Genomic DNA, 16,381 nt, shown 5'->3' with positions numbered 1-16,381 from the left:
CCGCGGATGCCGTGAGAACGCGGCCGGACCCTCGCCCGCGCCGCGGTTTGCAGAAGGGAAGCGCCGCAGGCGGCCCGCGGCCCGCAGCGCCGGGGAATAATGGCGGGAAGGAGCCCGCTCCTCCCGCCCCGCGCCAGGGGGCGGCAGCGCGTGCGGGAGGCGGGAGGCGGGAGGCGGCAAGCGGGTCTCCCCGCCCCTTCCGCCGGGCCGCGGTAGCCGTGCGCGATGGCGAGTGGGGTGAGGCCGCTGGCGCGCGCGTTCCGCGGAGGGGCCCGCGCGGCGCCCGCAGCCCGGCGCGGCGGAGGCGGAGGAGGGCGAGCCCGCCCAGCGCGGCCGCGGCGCCGGTGCCCGTGCCCGGGCGTGCCGGGCGGCTTTCCGGAGACAGGGCTTGCGGGTCCGCGCTGGGCTGTTCGCCCCCGCGCTGCGGTGCGAGCGTGCGGCGCTGGCGAGGACGGGGGCACGGGGCGCGGCGCGGCGTCTCCTCATGGCCCGTGCTGCGCGTGAGGTGTGCGGCAGGAACGGGCTCCCGCTGTCAGTGCGTCGCTTCGCAGCGGGAGCGATCCATGAGGCTGCTCTCCAGCAGCCGTGCCGGTCCGTTTTCAGCAGAGCCGGGCCCCGCTCGCTCTTAAGCCGCGGCCGGCAGGTTTGCTGCGTGGCTTTCGGAACAGCGCGACGGTCCGAACTCCCTTAATACCGCCCGGGTTTCTGCGCAGCCGTTCTAAGCGGGCTGGGTGGTCTCGTTCATGCAGACGCTGAAGGCTGTTCCAGGCTGGCAGCGGTTTCGGAGAGGACAGGGCAGCCTCTGTCACTGCCGAGAGCCCAATTCTATCGGTAGCCGATTGTGTGTGTAGCTACGGGCAACTCAACGGTTGTATTCCTGTGCTAATATTCCAATAGAGGAAATGAAGAACTGGGGAAAGTTAGAAGTTTTTTCCAGTTGTTGGCTTCCAGAGTTTCAGCAATGCAACCATGGAAAGCTTTGACTATCGGAAGGTCAGAGATGGGGCTTTTCTGGTACCCACTCCGAAGAGTCCAGGGGCCTTGATGGCTGTGTGAGCTGACTGTGACTTCAACAGCCAGCTTCCTTGAAAGTTTCTGAATCAGAAGTTGTTATTTCAAAATATGCTTCCAGAACAGGTTGCCCAAAGAAGTTGTGGATGCCCCATCCCTGGCAGTGTTCAAGGCCAGGTTGGATGAGGCATTGAGCAACCTGGTGTAGTGGTAGGTGTCCCTGCCCATGGTAGGGGGGTTGGAACCAGATGATCTTTGAGGTCCCTTCCAACCCAAACCATTCTATGAGTCTGTGTGTAAGGTTAGTTTTAGGAATATCAGAATTTATCTCTCCACAAGGAGACTTTTCTTTTCTCCCCTCTTTAATGCTGTGTTTAACTAAGCTTGTGGAAATTCAGATTTTAGGAAAGCGCAGTCTCCTGTGTGAGAACGAGTGACTGAGAGGGGAGAATGAGGGATGGATTGAAAACCAGTAAATGATTTATCAAGCGATGGCTCCTCTTGCACTTTGTGCCTTGAATTTAGAGTTTCTGGCAAAATCTTTGGTACATTCAGAGGTTATGACCGAATGCCCGTACTGTGACTCCACAGTGACTATGTATTTTTACAATATTTACCCTGGTAAAAAGAGGCAGGGAAAGGGGCCTTCACAGTTATGGGTTCAGGTTTTAGGGTTGGCACTATTTCTTTTAACAAATTTAAGCCAATGTACACGTCTGCAGTTCTGCTATTGCAGGTACAGTGAGGGTGTTAACTGGTTCTGGCAAAGTCCAAAACTGTTTATTGTACAACAAAAGTCCTACAGAAAGTCATGAACTACCCAGTGTTTCCTCCTATACACACAGGGGATGAATCAGACCTGGCAAGCTCAACAAGTGGTCTTGGTGCTGTTGGTTCTTCCAGGCAGTGGAATTTCAGAAAGGCCAGATGACTGACTGTATGCTGGTTTTGGGATTTTGCAGTAATCCCCTTTCAGTGATTCCGTGGGAAGATCACAGCTAGTTTGAACACACACAATGTCATTTTCTTATATCAGTTTATAGTGCACACTATGAAATGCTTCATGTTTCCAACTGTCATAGTTAGGGCTTAGACCTTGTTTGCACGGAATAAAACCAGTTCAAGTCTTCTGGTATAACTGAATTATTCCAAAATACACGAGCGCTATTCTGGAGCAGGTTGCAAAGGGATCTGTTCCAAAGCTGTCTGCGACAGTGTTCGTCATCGGGTTTTATGTACAGAAGGTATCGAATTTGGTTTTGCAATTCGTCCGAGTGTCCTGCAGGAAGCTGCTGCCTGTCGCGTTAGCTGAAAGACGTTTCGTCTGTCAGACAGCAAAATTCATTTAAAAATGCATCTATTATAGTTTTGCTCAATAAGGGAATGACATCCAAATTTCAGATCTTGGTTCACCCATAATTACTTAGCTTCCTGAAAACAAATGTAGGGCAACTAAGCCTTTGTGCTGAAATGATGAATTTCAGATTCGGGATTCTTTCCAGAAGCCAGTAGCGTTTCTCTCATTTTCTCACTTGGCTGAACAAGAATTATTTTAAATGAACCATACAACAGATGTCCTCTTTTTGTGTTGTCGTTGTCTTTTAGGTTATTAAATGCAAGGCTGCTGTTGCCTGGGCGGCAGGGAAACCTCTCTCTCTTGAGGAGGTGGAGGTTGCTCCACCAAAAGCTCATGAAGTTCGTATCAAGGTAATAAAATCAATCGTTATCTGTACACATTGTATTTTGGGAGACTTAAAGCGGAACAGTACGTTTACCAACAGAAGCAATGCTGAATGGACAGCATTAGTTCATTAGTATCAGCTGGCTTTACAAAGAAGAAAATCACGGTATTTAGATGTTCTGTTTATGAAGAACTCTGTTGATTTCTACTGGTCTCACTTCACAGTCTGGTCTAAAGATCATGGCTAGTCTTGGGGATCAATTCCAGTTGTTACAGACTAAGCTTCCACAAAACATCTGAGCTAGGAACACCTTTGATCTTGGTTGAAGGGCAGCAGCTTGTGGCCTGTTGCAGCTGTGTAAGATGCTGGATTTTCCTTCAGTCAGGTCATTAGTTACTGGCTCTGAGCTGTGGTTGGTCTCTTGGATTCCCCATACCCAAGTTTCTGGTTTGATCAGGACTTTCCAGGAGCCCGCATCTGCCAAAAAGTATACATTAAGGTGGAATTTATCTCTGCGGAAAGGGTCTTTGCATGGTGCTTAAGACTTAAAACTGGATTTAGGCAGGGCTGAGAGTTCTGTGTGGTCTCTCTGGTCGTTTTACCTCTGAGAGGCTAACTTCTTTCAAATCTGAGATGCCATCCTACTTTGAGACGACCTGGAGTACTGATCTGTAGCTTTAGGAAACCAGAGGTCGTCTTGTACCTGTTTCAGTGTCAGAATTTAGTTGGTGGAAATGAGAAAAGATGTACTATCATGACTTTGAAAAAATAAAGTAAGAAAAAGTGCCTTGCCTTGGCGCTCCTGTGCCTTGCCAGGAATGAAAGTCTGTTGGCCATATCACAAACACTGCCAGGATTGGCAAATTCGGCCAGGAGATTGTTCTGAATTTCTGACCAAAGGGAAATATTTACATCTGTGCTGCTATTCTGTTCTTCAAGGTGCCTCAGATTATACATTTTTTCACAGATAGTTGCCACTGCTGTCTGTCACACTGACGCCTACACTCTGAGTGGTGCTGATCCGGAAGGATGTTTCCCTGTGATCCTGGGTCACGAAGGAGCAGGAATTGTAGAGAGTGTTGGAGAAGGAGTAACAAAAGTAAAGCCGGGTAAGAAAATACCTTACAGGTTTTCTGCCTTCCTTAGAAGCGTTACTTTACTACAAGGTCAGCTGTGAAATTGGGCCACCGAAGCACTGTATTGCAGGAGTTGATGTCTTATTCTGGGGTGTATGCCTGTGCAGGTTCCTCTTGTCTGCAAGACACAACACGAATCTATTCAATGTGCTCTTGGTCTAATGCTTGAAAGAGCCCAGCGTACCAATTTCCTACCCGAAGTTGGATCAATATAGTTAGAAGAGGGCTTTTTTTCCAATAGGATAGTTGTTACCTGTTGGTTTAATTAAAGGGCTTTAATCATATTGTTCACTGTTGATTTGGGGTTGTTTTGTTTTACAGTAACATTCCTGTTTGTTCTGGAATGGTGAACTTCTGATGAGCTGTCTGCTCAGACATGAGAAAAGTGTTTTATCTTGCACTCCCTATAAAGAATGCTACTCTATACTGTAAATGGGTTTTAATACACAAAGGTTTTAAGTGAACACAAGCTCACATAAAAGCCATGAAAACTGAGTAACTTCATTGTTTTCCTAATGCCTTCCTTGACTTGATAACTAGCCACAGAATTTTTTATTTTTTTTTTTAGGGGACACGGTTATCCCTCTGTACATCCCCCAGTGTGGAGAGTGCAAGTTCTGTAAGAATCCTAAAACAAATCTGTGCCAGAAGATAAGGTCTGTGTGCTTTTTATTTTGACACACAGTACGGTATTTGTTCAATGTATACCTGTTCTCGTTATCAAAAGTAATTGACAGGAGTTATCTTTGAAGAATAAATCTCTTGATGCATCATTTAATGACTTGGAAAGGACGTGTTTTAGGGAGTCAGTTACGTACTACTTTCCAGTCTTCCTTAAAATTTATTTTCTTTTTTGCCTTTAAATAAATCTGTTTCTTTGTTTTTGTGTATGTGAAGGTGTAAACTGCTGGCTTGTGCCCACAGCTTTGAAAACATAAATGCTTAGACTCCATATTTAATCCATACTTAAAGGACATGCTTCAGGGAATTTAGCTATTGGGATCAACACCAAAGCTGTGAAATGGTACAGAATTACAGAGAAAACTCTTTTTTCCTTAACACCTGCTTCCCAGGTAAATTTCCAGCTCCCATGCTGAACAAAAGTCTCCCAAACCCAAACAGAAACCCCAGTGACATGATTGGCAGGTGCTATTCAGGGGAAGTGGTACTGAAGGAGGTGAAGAACAGGGGCATGGTACCATGGCACAAGCAGTTAGCGTTGGTGACTAACAAGGTCGACGTGTTGATAAACTCCATTTCTTCCAGTGCAGCCGTGGAGAAATGAACAGCATGAAGTTTTAAGAGTTTAGCATCTAATTTCTGTGAACTCCTGGGTTTACTGGAATGATTAAAAAATAATGGTGCGAGTATGCAGCTGCATCTCTGTGCTACTTAACAGGAAGTGTCCGGTGAGAGTATCGACAGCTTGAGACTCTGACTGTACTTTCTTGTCTTTGCCTTAAGAATTACTCAAGGGAAAGGACTCATGCCTGATGGTACCAGCAGATTCACCTGCAAAGGAAAGCAGGTTTACCACTTCATGGGGACCAGCACCTTCTCCGAGTACACTGTGGTGGCTGATATCTCAGTAGCCAAGATAGATGCCGCAGCACCTCTCGACAAAGTGTGCCTGCTGGGCTGTGGCATCTCTACTGGCTATGGGGCTGCTGTTAACACTGCCAAGGTAAAGGCTGTGGTTGCTCTGGCTTTTCTCTGTAACTATACCTGAGCCAAAGTACACAGATAACTTGGGAACTAGATTAGGATTGTAAACAAGATGGACCAAATTTCTGTTTCTTCTTCCTCTTTAACTGATGAAGTTCAGCTAAGAATTTCTAACTTCTCCGTTTCTAACTTCTCCATTGTTCAGGTTAGAACAATCTGATGCCCTTTAGAGGAAATCCAGGTAGAGGATTCTGCGCCCCTTTTGATACCAGCAATATATAAATTACTTTTCCAGTTCATCTTAAAAATGAGGCAAAAAGAGAAGCCTAGTATCTAAAGAGCTTTTGGATGAAATTTCTGTATAGTTTCCTTTATCTAAGTGATCAAGTCTTACAGCCACATGTATTTGCTTCCATGTTTCCTTCAATACAGACTTCTTAACCTGTGTTTCCTGCTTGTGTGGAAGGATGAATTTTCTCTGTGTTGCTCATGGCTCTTTTCATGTTCCTAGGTGGAACGTGGCTCTACATGTGCCGTCTTTGGTTTAGGAGGAGTTGGGCTGGCAGTTATTATGGGCTGTAAAATAGCAGGAGCATCCCGGATCATTGGCATCGACCTTAACAAGGATAAGTATGCCAAAGCCAAAGAGTTTGGAGCTACTGAGTGCATTAGCCCTGAAGACTTCAAGAAGCCCATACAGGAAGTGCTGGTTGAGATGACCGATGGTGGTGTAGACTACTCGTTTGAGTGCATTGGCAATGTTGGAGTCATGGTGAGTGTTTGCAAGTAGTGCACAGAGGGAGGGGACAGCCAGCTGCCACTTAGTTGTTCAGCTAAATAGCAAAATGAGCTGCTGTCATGTTACAGAAAACATGCCATACTAATTTATTTATTTTTTAAATAGTAATGGTAACTGCTATGACTAAAAAGGCCAATGTACATCCAATCCTAGTTGTCTAGTGAAAGCAGATGCTACTTCTTATGTTGAAAATGGCACTTAACAATTTACAAACTTCTTTCCTTAATGGGAGTTCTTTAAAATCCTGAGTTTTCATATGTTGACAGTTGAAAAACTAACAAAACCCACATAAAATATATTGTACAATGAACAGTGAAATCTCAAGGACCACTCAGTATTTCCTTAATTCCTCAAATAACGATTTTAACGTTTGGAAATGCAGAAGTATTACTGAATGTAAGGCTGGGTTTTCAGGAATTGCAGCAGCATTTCTCACTGTCAGTAACACGGTCTACATTGTCTCTGATTACAGTTTATCCCAACTCTCAGTGAGAGTTCAGAGTGACTTCTCTGGAAGCCAGATGGGATATAAAAAGAGCAAAGTGAATCTTTTAACAGTATAAGGAGTCTGAATCAATGGCAAATTTAATGTAATTTTCAGTGTATTTATTGTTCCTTAAATACTAATGTGGTGATTCATTAACTGGGGGAAAGGAACCTGTGCCAGTCTAGGCAGCACAAATGTTAGTGATAAACACTCTGCTTTGTCCTGTCCATCCGTGAAGAGGGCTGCCTTGGAAGCCTGCCACAAAGGCTGGGGAGTCAGTGTGATAGTTGGAGTAGCTGCTGCTGGTCAGGAGATCTCCACACGGCCATTCCAGCTAGTAACTGGGCGCACATGGAAAGGGACCGCATTTGGAGGTAACTCTCTTTTCGTATGGGGATAAAAATAATTTACTATGGGTTAAAGCTGGGAAGAACACACCACCTTGCTTTTGCTTGTGCAAGAAACGTACTACCGACAGTCTGTTCATAAATGCTGTGTTGATTTTTAAAGATCTTTAAAATCTGATATTCCTACAGGCAGGCTACAAATGAACACATTAGTACGGTATCTCACGTATTTTGAAGAGGGAATATCACTATATGCTAGTAGTACTAAAAGAGTGATGTAATTAGTACCAGAAGAGTGATATAGAGGGATCACCTTATCACCAAGTGAAGGTTTGGTTCGGTTTGGTCCAGTGACAGGACCTAGTCTTTGGGGAGACAGGAACTCACATAAACACCTTTGTGTTGCTTAATCACTAAGCAGATTGTGGGGCTAACATGGGAATGTGCTATAAAGACCTTTAAAGTAAAAAGCAACAGGTGCTTGACACGTTTTCTGCTGTCAAACAAAAAACACTTGGAGACTTTTACAGCTACCGATAACTTGGGGATTCAGTAATCACTGAAGTTCATGAAAGTATCCAAACTTGATGTTGTTATTACACTGCCCTTTTTTTCAAGTAATACAAAACATAGTTATGTTACGAAGATACATAGAAGGGCTGACAGAGATGCCTCATGCGTGCGTTCCTGGGTGAGGGCTGCTGTTCATGTTGAATGCTGGAGTACCTAGTGAAGGGTTAGTGTCCTTCTGTCTTTGGATAAGGTGTGCTTGTGCCAGACCCAGCTGTCCTCTTGCGTTCCTTACTCACTGCCTGCCTAGAGCAGGAGGGACAAATGTGTCCCTGATCTCAGTTCCTTTTCATGTTTATCACATAAGTGCCTGTGTAAGGCTTGTATTTTTTCTTTCTCTCTGTTTTCCAGGGTGGGTGGAAAGGGGAAAAATAAATGCATCCTTTCTGTCTTTCAGGCTGGAAGAGTGTAGACAATGTACCGAAACTGGTGACTGAATACATGTCCAAAAAAATCAAGGTTGATGAATTTGTGACTCACACCCTGCCTTTTGACAAAATTAATGAGGCTTTTGAGCTGATGCATACTGGAAAGAGGTAATGTTCATAACACTGAAAGGTGTAGAAGACATTTCTTAATGAGACGCTGTCAAAATACAGGTTCCCTGCCCACCGTCATGGTTTAAACAGGGAGGATAAACGCTGACATATACGACGCACGTTGATTGTGAGATAAACAAATATACTTTCTCTGAGCTTCTAGGCATGTGCCAAAGCACAGGCAGAGGGTGAAAAGCAAGCAACAATGTGTAAGGGAAATACACAAGTGTGTAAAGCTGGTAAAGGGGACAAGTCAGGCTTAGGCTTCCAATATTGCTAAAACATTCTTCCTCAGAAAAAGGAATGTTTAAAAGACTGAAGGGGAGTTCACACTAGCACACTTCTACAAGTCATTAAGCTATTACTCTATTTTAATTAAATAGTAGATTTCAGTGTATTTTCAAACTACTCGGGATAGATTACCAGCACAATCAGTCACTTGGAATGATCTTTTAATATGCTACGTTTTAAAATATTTTTTTTTCTCTAGTTTGAACTGGGGTAGAACATTCATATGGTGGGTTTGTACATCTTAACATACAGCAGTTTCTGCCTTTATTAAGGTAAATGGCAGTTTGGGCTGTTGATACTGCAGGCTTAGGCCATAGCTGTATTAAACCTCCCAGTAAGGCCCAGCTCCACTGCCGATCAAAGTGACCCTAATTGCTGGTGAAAAACCTCTGGGATGTTTGATGAGCCTTCCTGCCCTTACAGCAGTATACTTCACAAGTGGCAATCAACCTGCGAAAGCAGCACAAAGTAGGGTTATTCTTATCAGAGGATATCTTAGGTGATCCTTGTAAAGCCCTGTACAGGTACAGCCACGGATGTGCTCAAGGGAAGATGGGGACCAGCATGGGGATACTGTGGCAGAACTTGTATCTGCAGGATAAAATCTGATGCAGAAAAGGGGAAAGGATTAGACAGTTTTAGCCTGAGGTGTGTTAAAGCTTGTGCTGCTGTGTCTTTTCAAGAGCAGGCCTCTTATTTAAATAAGAGTTTTAATGAGATGCTCTGTAATTTGTTGGAAATTCAGAGACTCTTAATGGCATAGCTGCCAGTGCCTCTAAGGGTACAAACCACCTTATTTAGCAGACTGGTTCACATACTCTTTAAGAACATGTTTTGAATGAAGGGAAGAATCAGCAGGTGGACAAGAGGAAAAACGTTCTAGTAAAACATTTGCGTGGAGCACCTCTGCTATGAAGACAGGCTGAGAGAGTTGGGGCTGTTCAGCCTGGAGAAGAGAAGGCTCTGGGGTGATCTTATAGCAGCTTTCCAATACCTAAAGGGGGCCTACAGGAAAGCTGGAGAGGGACTTTTTACAAGGGCATGTAGTGATAGGACAAGGGGCAATGGCTTTAAACTGAAAGGGGGCAGATTTAGGTTAGATATAAGAAAGAAATTTTTCACTCTGAGAGTGGTGAGGCAGTGGAACAGGTTGCCCAGAGAAGTTGTGGCTGCCCCATCCCTGGAAGTGTTCAAGGCCAGGTTGGATGGGACTTTGGGCAACCTGGTGTAGTGGAGGATTTCCCTGCCCATGGCAGGGGGGTTGGAACTAGATGATCTTTAAGGTCCCTTCCAACCCAAACCGTTCTATGATTCTATGAAAAAAGAAAATCTTTCCTGCATATTTGCACTGATGTAGGTAACTCTGCTTATCCATATTTAGGCTCCTCTGCAGATGGATAAACAGTTACCAGCATTATCTCAAGAAACCAGCATGGTCTTTGTATTTGATCTCAGACCATATTGATGTATGGTATATAACTTTTGCAAAAGTAGTAACGTCATCTGCTTTATCTCGGGTGTATTCCTACTTTGGATAAGTCAGTGTAGAGTAACTGCGTTTGTACTTTGTACAATTGGAAACACTGCATCCATGCAAATTTCATCCAGCAGTTGATCCTCTTTCCCAGTTACAAACTACTGTATCATTTCAATGCTTTATTCCTATGTAAGTGTGTCCTATGAAACCAATAACAAAAGTTACTTAAAATTCTCCAAGCAGCCAAAAGAGGGAATGCCTGTAAATATTAATGATCCTGATCAACATTCTTGGCTAGCTACTGAAAACTGACGCTCACGTAATTTGAAAAAGCTTCCATTTTGAGTACATCTTACTGGGGGCGAGACAAAAAAAAAAGAAGATAATGAGCATTACTAAGCTATTTTTAACCAGGATTTTTAATAAGATTTTAGGCATAAGCATAACTTAATTCTTACAAGAGACAGAAGTTAAGTTAAAGTATGTCTCAGCAATGAAAGGGAGGGGAGAGAAGGGGAGAAAATGGACTTACTGGTAACTTCTTTTTTTTTTTCCTTTCTCTTTTCCATTTTAAGCATTCGAACTGTCCTAAAGCTTTAGAGCCAACTGTGGACCTTCTGGTTGGCCAGCAACACGGGAACTGCCCTTTTATAATGGAATCTCTGATAGAGGGTAGAATCAAGCAAATGAAAATCACTGGGACTAGGAAGATGATGTATATTTTAGAGTGAGCATTCTGAATATTAAATAACAAAAAAATCTGTAACCACTGAATGGTGTTATATAATTAGCACTGGTTGTGGAATTTCTAGTTCTGTATTTGTTCTTCAAATTCAATAGTGCCTAACTCAATTAATCTACTTAATAAAAGCTTATTTCTAAACACAGTGTTGGAATTATTGAGCATCAAGACTGCGACTAAGATTACTGTGTCTTACTGTTTTCCTCTAGTGATTTTACAGTTGTTTTTTGTGTAAGGGAGGAAGAGCATTCTTGAGAGTCAATAGCAAATGATGTGGGATTCATTTCACAGCAGTTTGCTAAGCACAGCTGGGTTGAGAAGCAGCACTGATGTGCTGTAGCTGTACTGAGAAAGCGGCAAAAACTCCCACAGCTGCCAAGCTTCTGAGGCTATTCTAGGACTACAAAGGACACATCATCCAGCTCTACTTTGAAACGAACTGGAGAGCAGTGTGGGACTGGATGTACGACCCAAGATTCCAGGCGTACCTCTGTTCACTTGGGAAGTCCATATTCTGCCTTATTTCCTATCTGGCTCCTTACAGTAGCTGTAGACAGGCCTGTTGTAAAGATGATGGCATAGCCTACTCTAGTTGCTTGCCCCAGTGGTGATAGCACAGTTTTGCCATTTCCTCAAACTTAACTGGCACTTGAAGCAGCCTTTGCAGCCAACTGCAAAAAGCAGCAGTGTGGGATTGTTACTTCTATCTAGTCAAAAACAAGATCATGCCATTGAAGCATGGAACACTACTATTGGAGCAACAGTCTGCCCTCGAGAGGTGCAGGGGAACAACAGTAAAGAGTAGTGTGTGTTGGAGGCTTCAGGGTTTTGAGGGATTTTTGTTTGTTTGTTGGAGGGGTTAAGTCTTAATTTTGCAGTTGCAGGTTTTCTTCTTCACTATAGTTGAAGTGATCTGACTGGATAAAACTTGTCTGAATTGAAACCTGGAAGCAGTGTCACAGGTCTGGAAAAACACAGAGGAACAGCAGAAAACAGACTGCAAAGCAGACGCAGAAAGCCTACCCAGTTAAAGAAGAGTTATAGACATAAAAAGTCAGTGCTTCTCAGTGAGCCAAGGGCACTGATTAAGAGAGAAGTTGCCTATTTTAAGGGAGCCTGGTCAGAACAGCCGTTACAGAGAACTCTAAATGCAAACAGTAATCTTTTTAAAAGAAATTCCCTCTCACTACTAAAAACTACCTTACCCCAAGACACTGCTCTACAACTGGGACAATTACATCTTTTCCATTTGTCACTGGAAATAGTCGTTCCTCTAGGCTGCACAGACTCGATCAAGACCGTACAATCATGTTGTCTGCATTACATTATTAATTTAGAGAATCTGCATCTTGGAGTGTTTATGGAAAGCTAGTCTTGTAATACCAGGGTAAGGCAACAACAAAGACATGTAGTGATACCAGAGCACTCGGGTCACTTGCAGCTTCTTCCCAACTTGAAGAATAGATCTCCCAGCCCTTATGTAGCAGTTTTCAGACTACTTTGTCCTGCAAAGCAGTTGATTGAATGGAGCACGTTTGAAGTAGTCTCTTTGAAGTTGCTGAGCTGACAGAGTGACTCATAAACACAAGAGCTTGTACCCCATTCTTGGTGATCAAGGTATGGTATTGAACTGACCCTCTTGACAACTGTAAGGACTTCAGTGGACAAAAAGTTTCCACCAAATGACTGTATGTGAAATGTGTACGTACTCTGCTGGCTGTCATGTAACAGATGCAGTTTGTCCCCTCTCCTCGTGCTGTTAACTTTTATTCAACATTAGCTATCAAATCTTCTCTCCTTAAATATTCATGTCAATCTACAGAAACAGCATGAAGAGTTTCCACACTCTTACATGATAGTAAAGGGAAAATACTTTAAGAGATGGTTTCAGAACTAATTGCTGGATTGTGTTTTTGGCAAATATGTATACAATTTCTAAAAACTTCATCAGTAGATTGAAGCTGGTGGTTTGGTTTTGTGTTGGTTTTTTTTTAAGTAGATAGCAACTTCTGTAAAAATCAAAAATAGGTAATTTCCCAAATCCAGTCAGCACAAGTCTAACACATCATGTTGAAGCAAGGTTACAACTAGACAGGTGAAAAAGCCTTTTTCAGTATTTTTATTAAATAAAATTTTGTTCTCCGGGCTGATGAGCTACCTCACATTGAAAGAACTGGTGTAGATGTGAGTAAGCTTTTCACTTGTTTAAAAATACTGTAGTAGTATGAATTCAGTATAAAGTTTTCATGGTGTGATTTCAATTTATAGGTAGAAATGCAAAGCATCGTAGATTACCTGTATTAAAAATGTGGAGTGTTGAATTTGGTTGTATTAGTGCAACGACAGAGGTATTCAAGTGACACGTGCAGGTTTAAGAGTGATTTTTAACCGGCTGCATGCATCTACCAGTAGGGCTTGCACTAGTGCAAGCAAACCGGGGCATAATTGAGAATGCTATGTCTGGGTTTGGATCACAAAAAATGTAATTTCTGTTAAAAGCAGCTGCAACTTTTATTTTATAGACCAAAAATGAAGCCCCCTCCCCCCCATCATACACATACATATAGAAAAGGCAAGACCGTTGTAACCATTCAAGTGAATGATACCGTGGGCAAACCTCCAGGACAGTCATCTCCTCAATACATCACATCTCATCCCACGCAGGGAATTCCACTCAAGTACTACAGTCTGTTTTCTTAAAATCTATGCACACACGCACACGTACGCACGCACACGCACTCTATATGCATCATTTCAGGTCACTTTACTGCATAATTAAAAATAATAATAAAGGTAATGAAAACATTGCAATGATACAGCAACAGAGGTCTGAGGCACTCTGGGCAGAGAAGACATTTTCTGGCAAATTTGGTATTTGGTAGTACACGAGTCCAGTTCTATGAAGCACCAACCCTTTTCTCCCACCTAAATTCTGCAGTGCCAAGGGGAGCCAAAGGTATGCAGTACCTCATACACTTGGGTCTAATGTGGCAACAAATTCACCAGACACCTTGTAAAAGGTGTATTTTATGCCCATGATTGTAAGATTTGATGTCTGCATTGGTTTAACTATTTTGTGCATTACAGTGGTATAAGACTGAGTCTGCAATGGGGTCCGAAAAAATTTTCATTACAATTCAGAAGAAAAATAAATTCCCTCAGCAGAGACACCAAAGAGAATGGAAAGGAAGTGGGCATGGGAAAAGAGAGGGTAGAGAGAAGAGAGGCTTAATCAATCCACGCTCCTGACCACGACAGTTTCCAGCTCATCATGACCCATTAACAGCAAACAAAGGGGTATATATACTAACACTGCTCACTCTACACCCAGTCTGAGGGAAAAGATCAGTTTTCATAGCTGCCCTCCTAAGACTTTCCAAAAGCATGAAACTCACTTAACTGAGGGGTAAAAAAAATGACCAGTTTAAAAATTACCAAAAGAAAACGAATACAGCATTGAAGGTGTTTCATTTTCCTCACACTCAGACTTGGTTTAGATACATACTCATTTCGCTGTAAGTTTTCCAAATCCAATCCCCCCCAGCTACTGTGGATGCACCTTTAGAAAATGCCCCACAGTTAACACACACGGGGATCCCGTGAATCACGGGATATTTTTGGTTCCTGTCTCATTCCTTTCCCTAGCCGAGTCTGATACATCAGCTTCACCAAGCTTTTGGAGCAGGAGACTGCCTGCAAATATCAGCTGCATATAAGACAGAATTTATTAATTTCCCCTGTAGGAAGCCCGTACTACCCAATCTCCAGCAAGAGAAACAAGTCCTGCCATTAACACAGTGTGTCACCTGCAGTCACACTGACCACAGAGGCCATCAGCAGAGAGATGGGGACAGAGTTAAAGGTAAGAGTAGCCCATTCTTGGCAACATGCATGTCTTCTCCCTTCTGCCCCCTTCTCAACTGATAAACAAACAAGGCCCAGCCCATTAGAACAGTATCTGCAGAAGCAGGAGCAAGTCTTTGGAATAGAAATGCTTAAAATCTCAGGTGCCACTCACATACTAAGAGAGACGGGGCACACTGAAGTGGTGAAAAAAAACTGGATCCCAAAATATCAAGTCCCAGTGGAAAAGGTTACCCACGCTTTTCTAGCTAATATCATGGCAGCAACGGAAGCAATTGTGGGTCTAATTGGAAGAAAGGTGCTAAAGAGAGAACTGAAGAAAAAAGAAAAATATAGCACAAGTGTTGTAGGTAGGAGGAAAGCAGGAAATTCTTTAAATTCTTCTCTGCTTTTCCAGACATCGTGTCAGGTTCTTCAAGATATTCCTCTTATCTACAATCACTGAGAACAAAGTAAGTGATGAAATCTCTATTCTGTACTCTTAAAAAATGCATAGTACAGAGACAGACAAAAAAAAAAAAAAAAACCCACCAACAAAAAAAAACCCCAACAGGTACTGTTCAGATCCACCTGCTCAGTCCAGACTATCACTGGGACATGAAATGGGGACGAATGCTATCCAGCCGCCGGGTCAGGATCTCACAGCCTGTATCTGTGACCAGGAGAGTGTGTTCGAACTGGGCAGAGCGCTTTCCATCTCTTGTTACCGCAGTCCAACCATCAGGCCATGTTTCATCTTGCCAACCACCTGAAAACATAAATGATGACTTTTTGACTGTTTTTAAGGTACAGGTATCAGTTCCCAGAAGAGAAATGGAAAAATTTACCAACTGTACAGAATAGAACCAGCATCCTATTCCATCACCACTTAACAGTAAACAATAGTAACCATTTTACTCTATTGCTAAATTGCTCACCTTCACAGATCATTGGTTCAATTGTAAATACATGACCTGGCTTCATGACTCCAACTGCCTTATTTTCTGCAATAAAATAAACACTCAAATTAGAAAAAGTGATCCCATCTCAGCAAATGAATGAATCCTTGTCCTAGAAGAATACAGCAGGAATACTGTAAAGTCAGAAAAGCCCTTCAGAGATGACCCATTCACTTGTCCATTTTTAATTCTGCATTAAGATTTCCCTCAGTTCTTTCCCTCTCCCCCTCCTCCAACACTGCAATATTTACTCGAGGAGCTTAAAATGAATTGCTGTCTTTCTCTCCAACAACTGGAGTTCAACTCCAGTTCTATAAAAACACTGGTTATACAGAAATTTGTGCAGACTTCTATGATGAAATACACCATTAAAAAAATCAATAAAATAAGAAGCACTTAAGATATTCAGAGAAGGCTTGAAATCATAGAATGGTTCCGGTTGGAAGGGACCTCAAAGATCGTCTAGTTCCAACCCCTCTGCCATGGGCAGGGAAACCCTCCACTGCACCAGGTTGCCCAAAGCCTCATCCAACCTGGCCTTGAACACTTCCAGGGATGGGGCAAATATCTTCATTTGTTTTCCACTGAAACATTAGCTCCGATAAACTGTCAAGATATGATAGTGGTTAAGTAATCCCATTTACGAAAGACACATTGCACCCCTCATTACTCTGGGTAATGATGTCATAGTAGTGTCAGGCTGATAATGCTGTATTTCTTTAGCTAACATAAAAAGGCAGAGAATTTCAAGGCATTCAGGACAATAATACTGGAACTTTTGATGCTGCGTACACCAAAAATGTTTATGTGGAGGCACACGAACTGATGCACAG

General features: G+C 43.0%; 2 protein-coding genes across 2 annotated transcripts in view; one reads left to right on the top strand and one right to left on the bottom strand.

Moving 5' to 3' along the window:
- The first annotated feature begins 225 nt into the window (after positions 1 to 225).
- LOC104382488 (alcohol dehydrogenase class-3) lies at positions 226 to 10,802 on the top strand. The gene is made up of 9 exons (XM_086612587.1): positions 226 to 237; positions 2,617 to 2,718; positions 3,661 to 3,802; positions 4,398 to 4,485; positions 5,294 to 5,513; positions 6,006 to 6,266; positions 7,019 to 7,154; positions 8,095 to 8,233; positions 10,580 to 10,802. The coding sequence occupies exons 1-9, from the start codon at positions 226 to 228 to the stop codon at positions 10,602 to 10,604; spliced, it is 1,125 nt and encodes a 374-aa protein (XP_086468713.1). The 3' UTR covers positions 10,605 to 10,802.
- Positions 10,803 to 15,163: 4,361 nt separating this feature from the next.
- METAP1 (methionyl aminopeptidase 1) overlaps positions 15,164 to 16,381 on the bottom strand; it is a 29,649-nt gene continuing 28,431 nt past the window's right edge. Inside the window, exons 10-11 of the mRNA XM_086612586.1 lie at positions 15,528 to 15,593; positions 15,164 to 15,358 (exon numbers count right to left, since the gene is read on the bottom strand). Of these exons, the coding sequence (XP_086468712.1) occupies positions 15,198 to 15,358; positions 15,528 to 15,593 (227 nt within the window). The 3' untranslated portion in view covers positions 15,164 to 15,197. The remainder of the gene's footprint in view (positions 15,359 to 15,527; positions 15,594 to 16,381) is intronic.

This window comes from Tauraco erythrolophus, chromosome 5, assembly GCF_009769465.1.
Source record: "Tauraco erythrolophus isolate bTauEry1 chromosome 5, bTauEry1.pri, whole genome shotgun sequence".
Classification (NCBI taxonomy): domain Eukaryota; kingdom Metazoa; phylum Chordata; class Aves; order Musophagiformes; family Musophagidae; genus Tauraco; species Tauraco erythrolophus.
The sequence above is the reverse complement of the archived record's forward strand: the minus strand, read 5'-3'. Positions and strand labels throughout refer to the sequence as shown.

What these genes read in the sequence shown, in the direction of transcription:
- LOC104382488 (XM_086612587.1), top strand. An exon ending in AATCTGTGCCAGAAGATAAG is followed by an intron (nt 4,486 to 5,293) that starts GTCTGTGTGCTT and finishes CTTTGCCTTAAG; the next exon opens with AATTACTCAAGGGAAAGGAC. An exon ending in CTGCTGTTAACACTGCCAAG is followed by an intron (nt 5,514 to 6,005) that starts GTAAAGGCTGTG and finishes TCATGTTCCTAG; the next exon opens with GTGGAACGTGGCTCTACATG.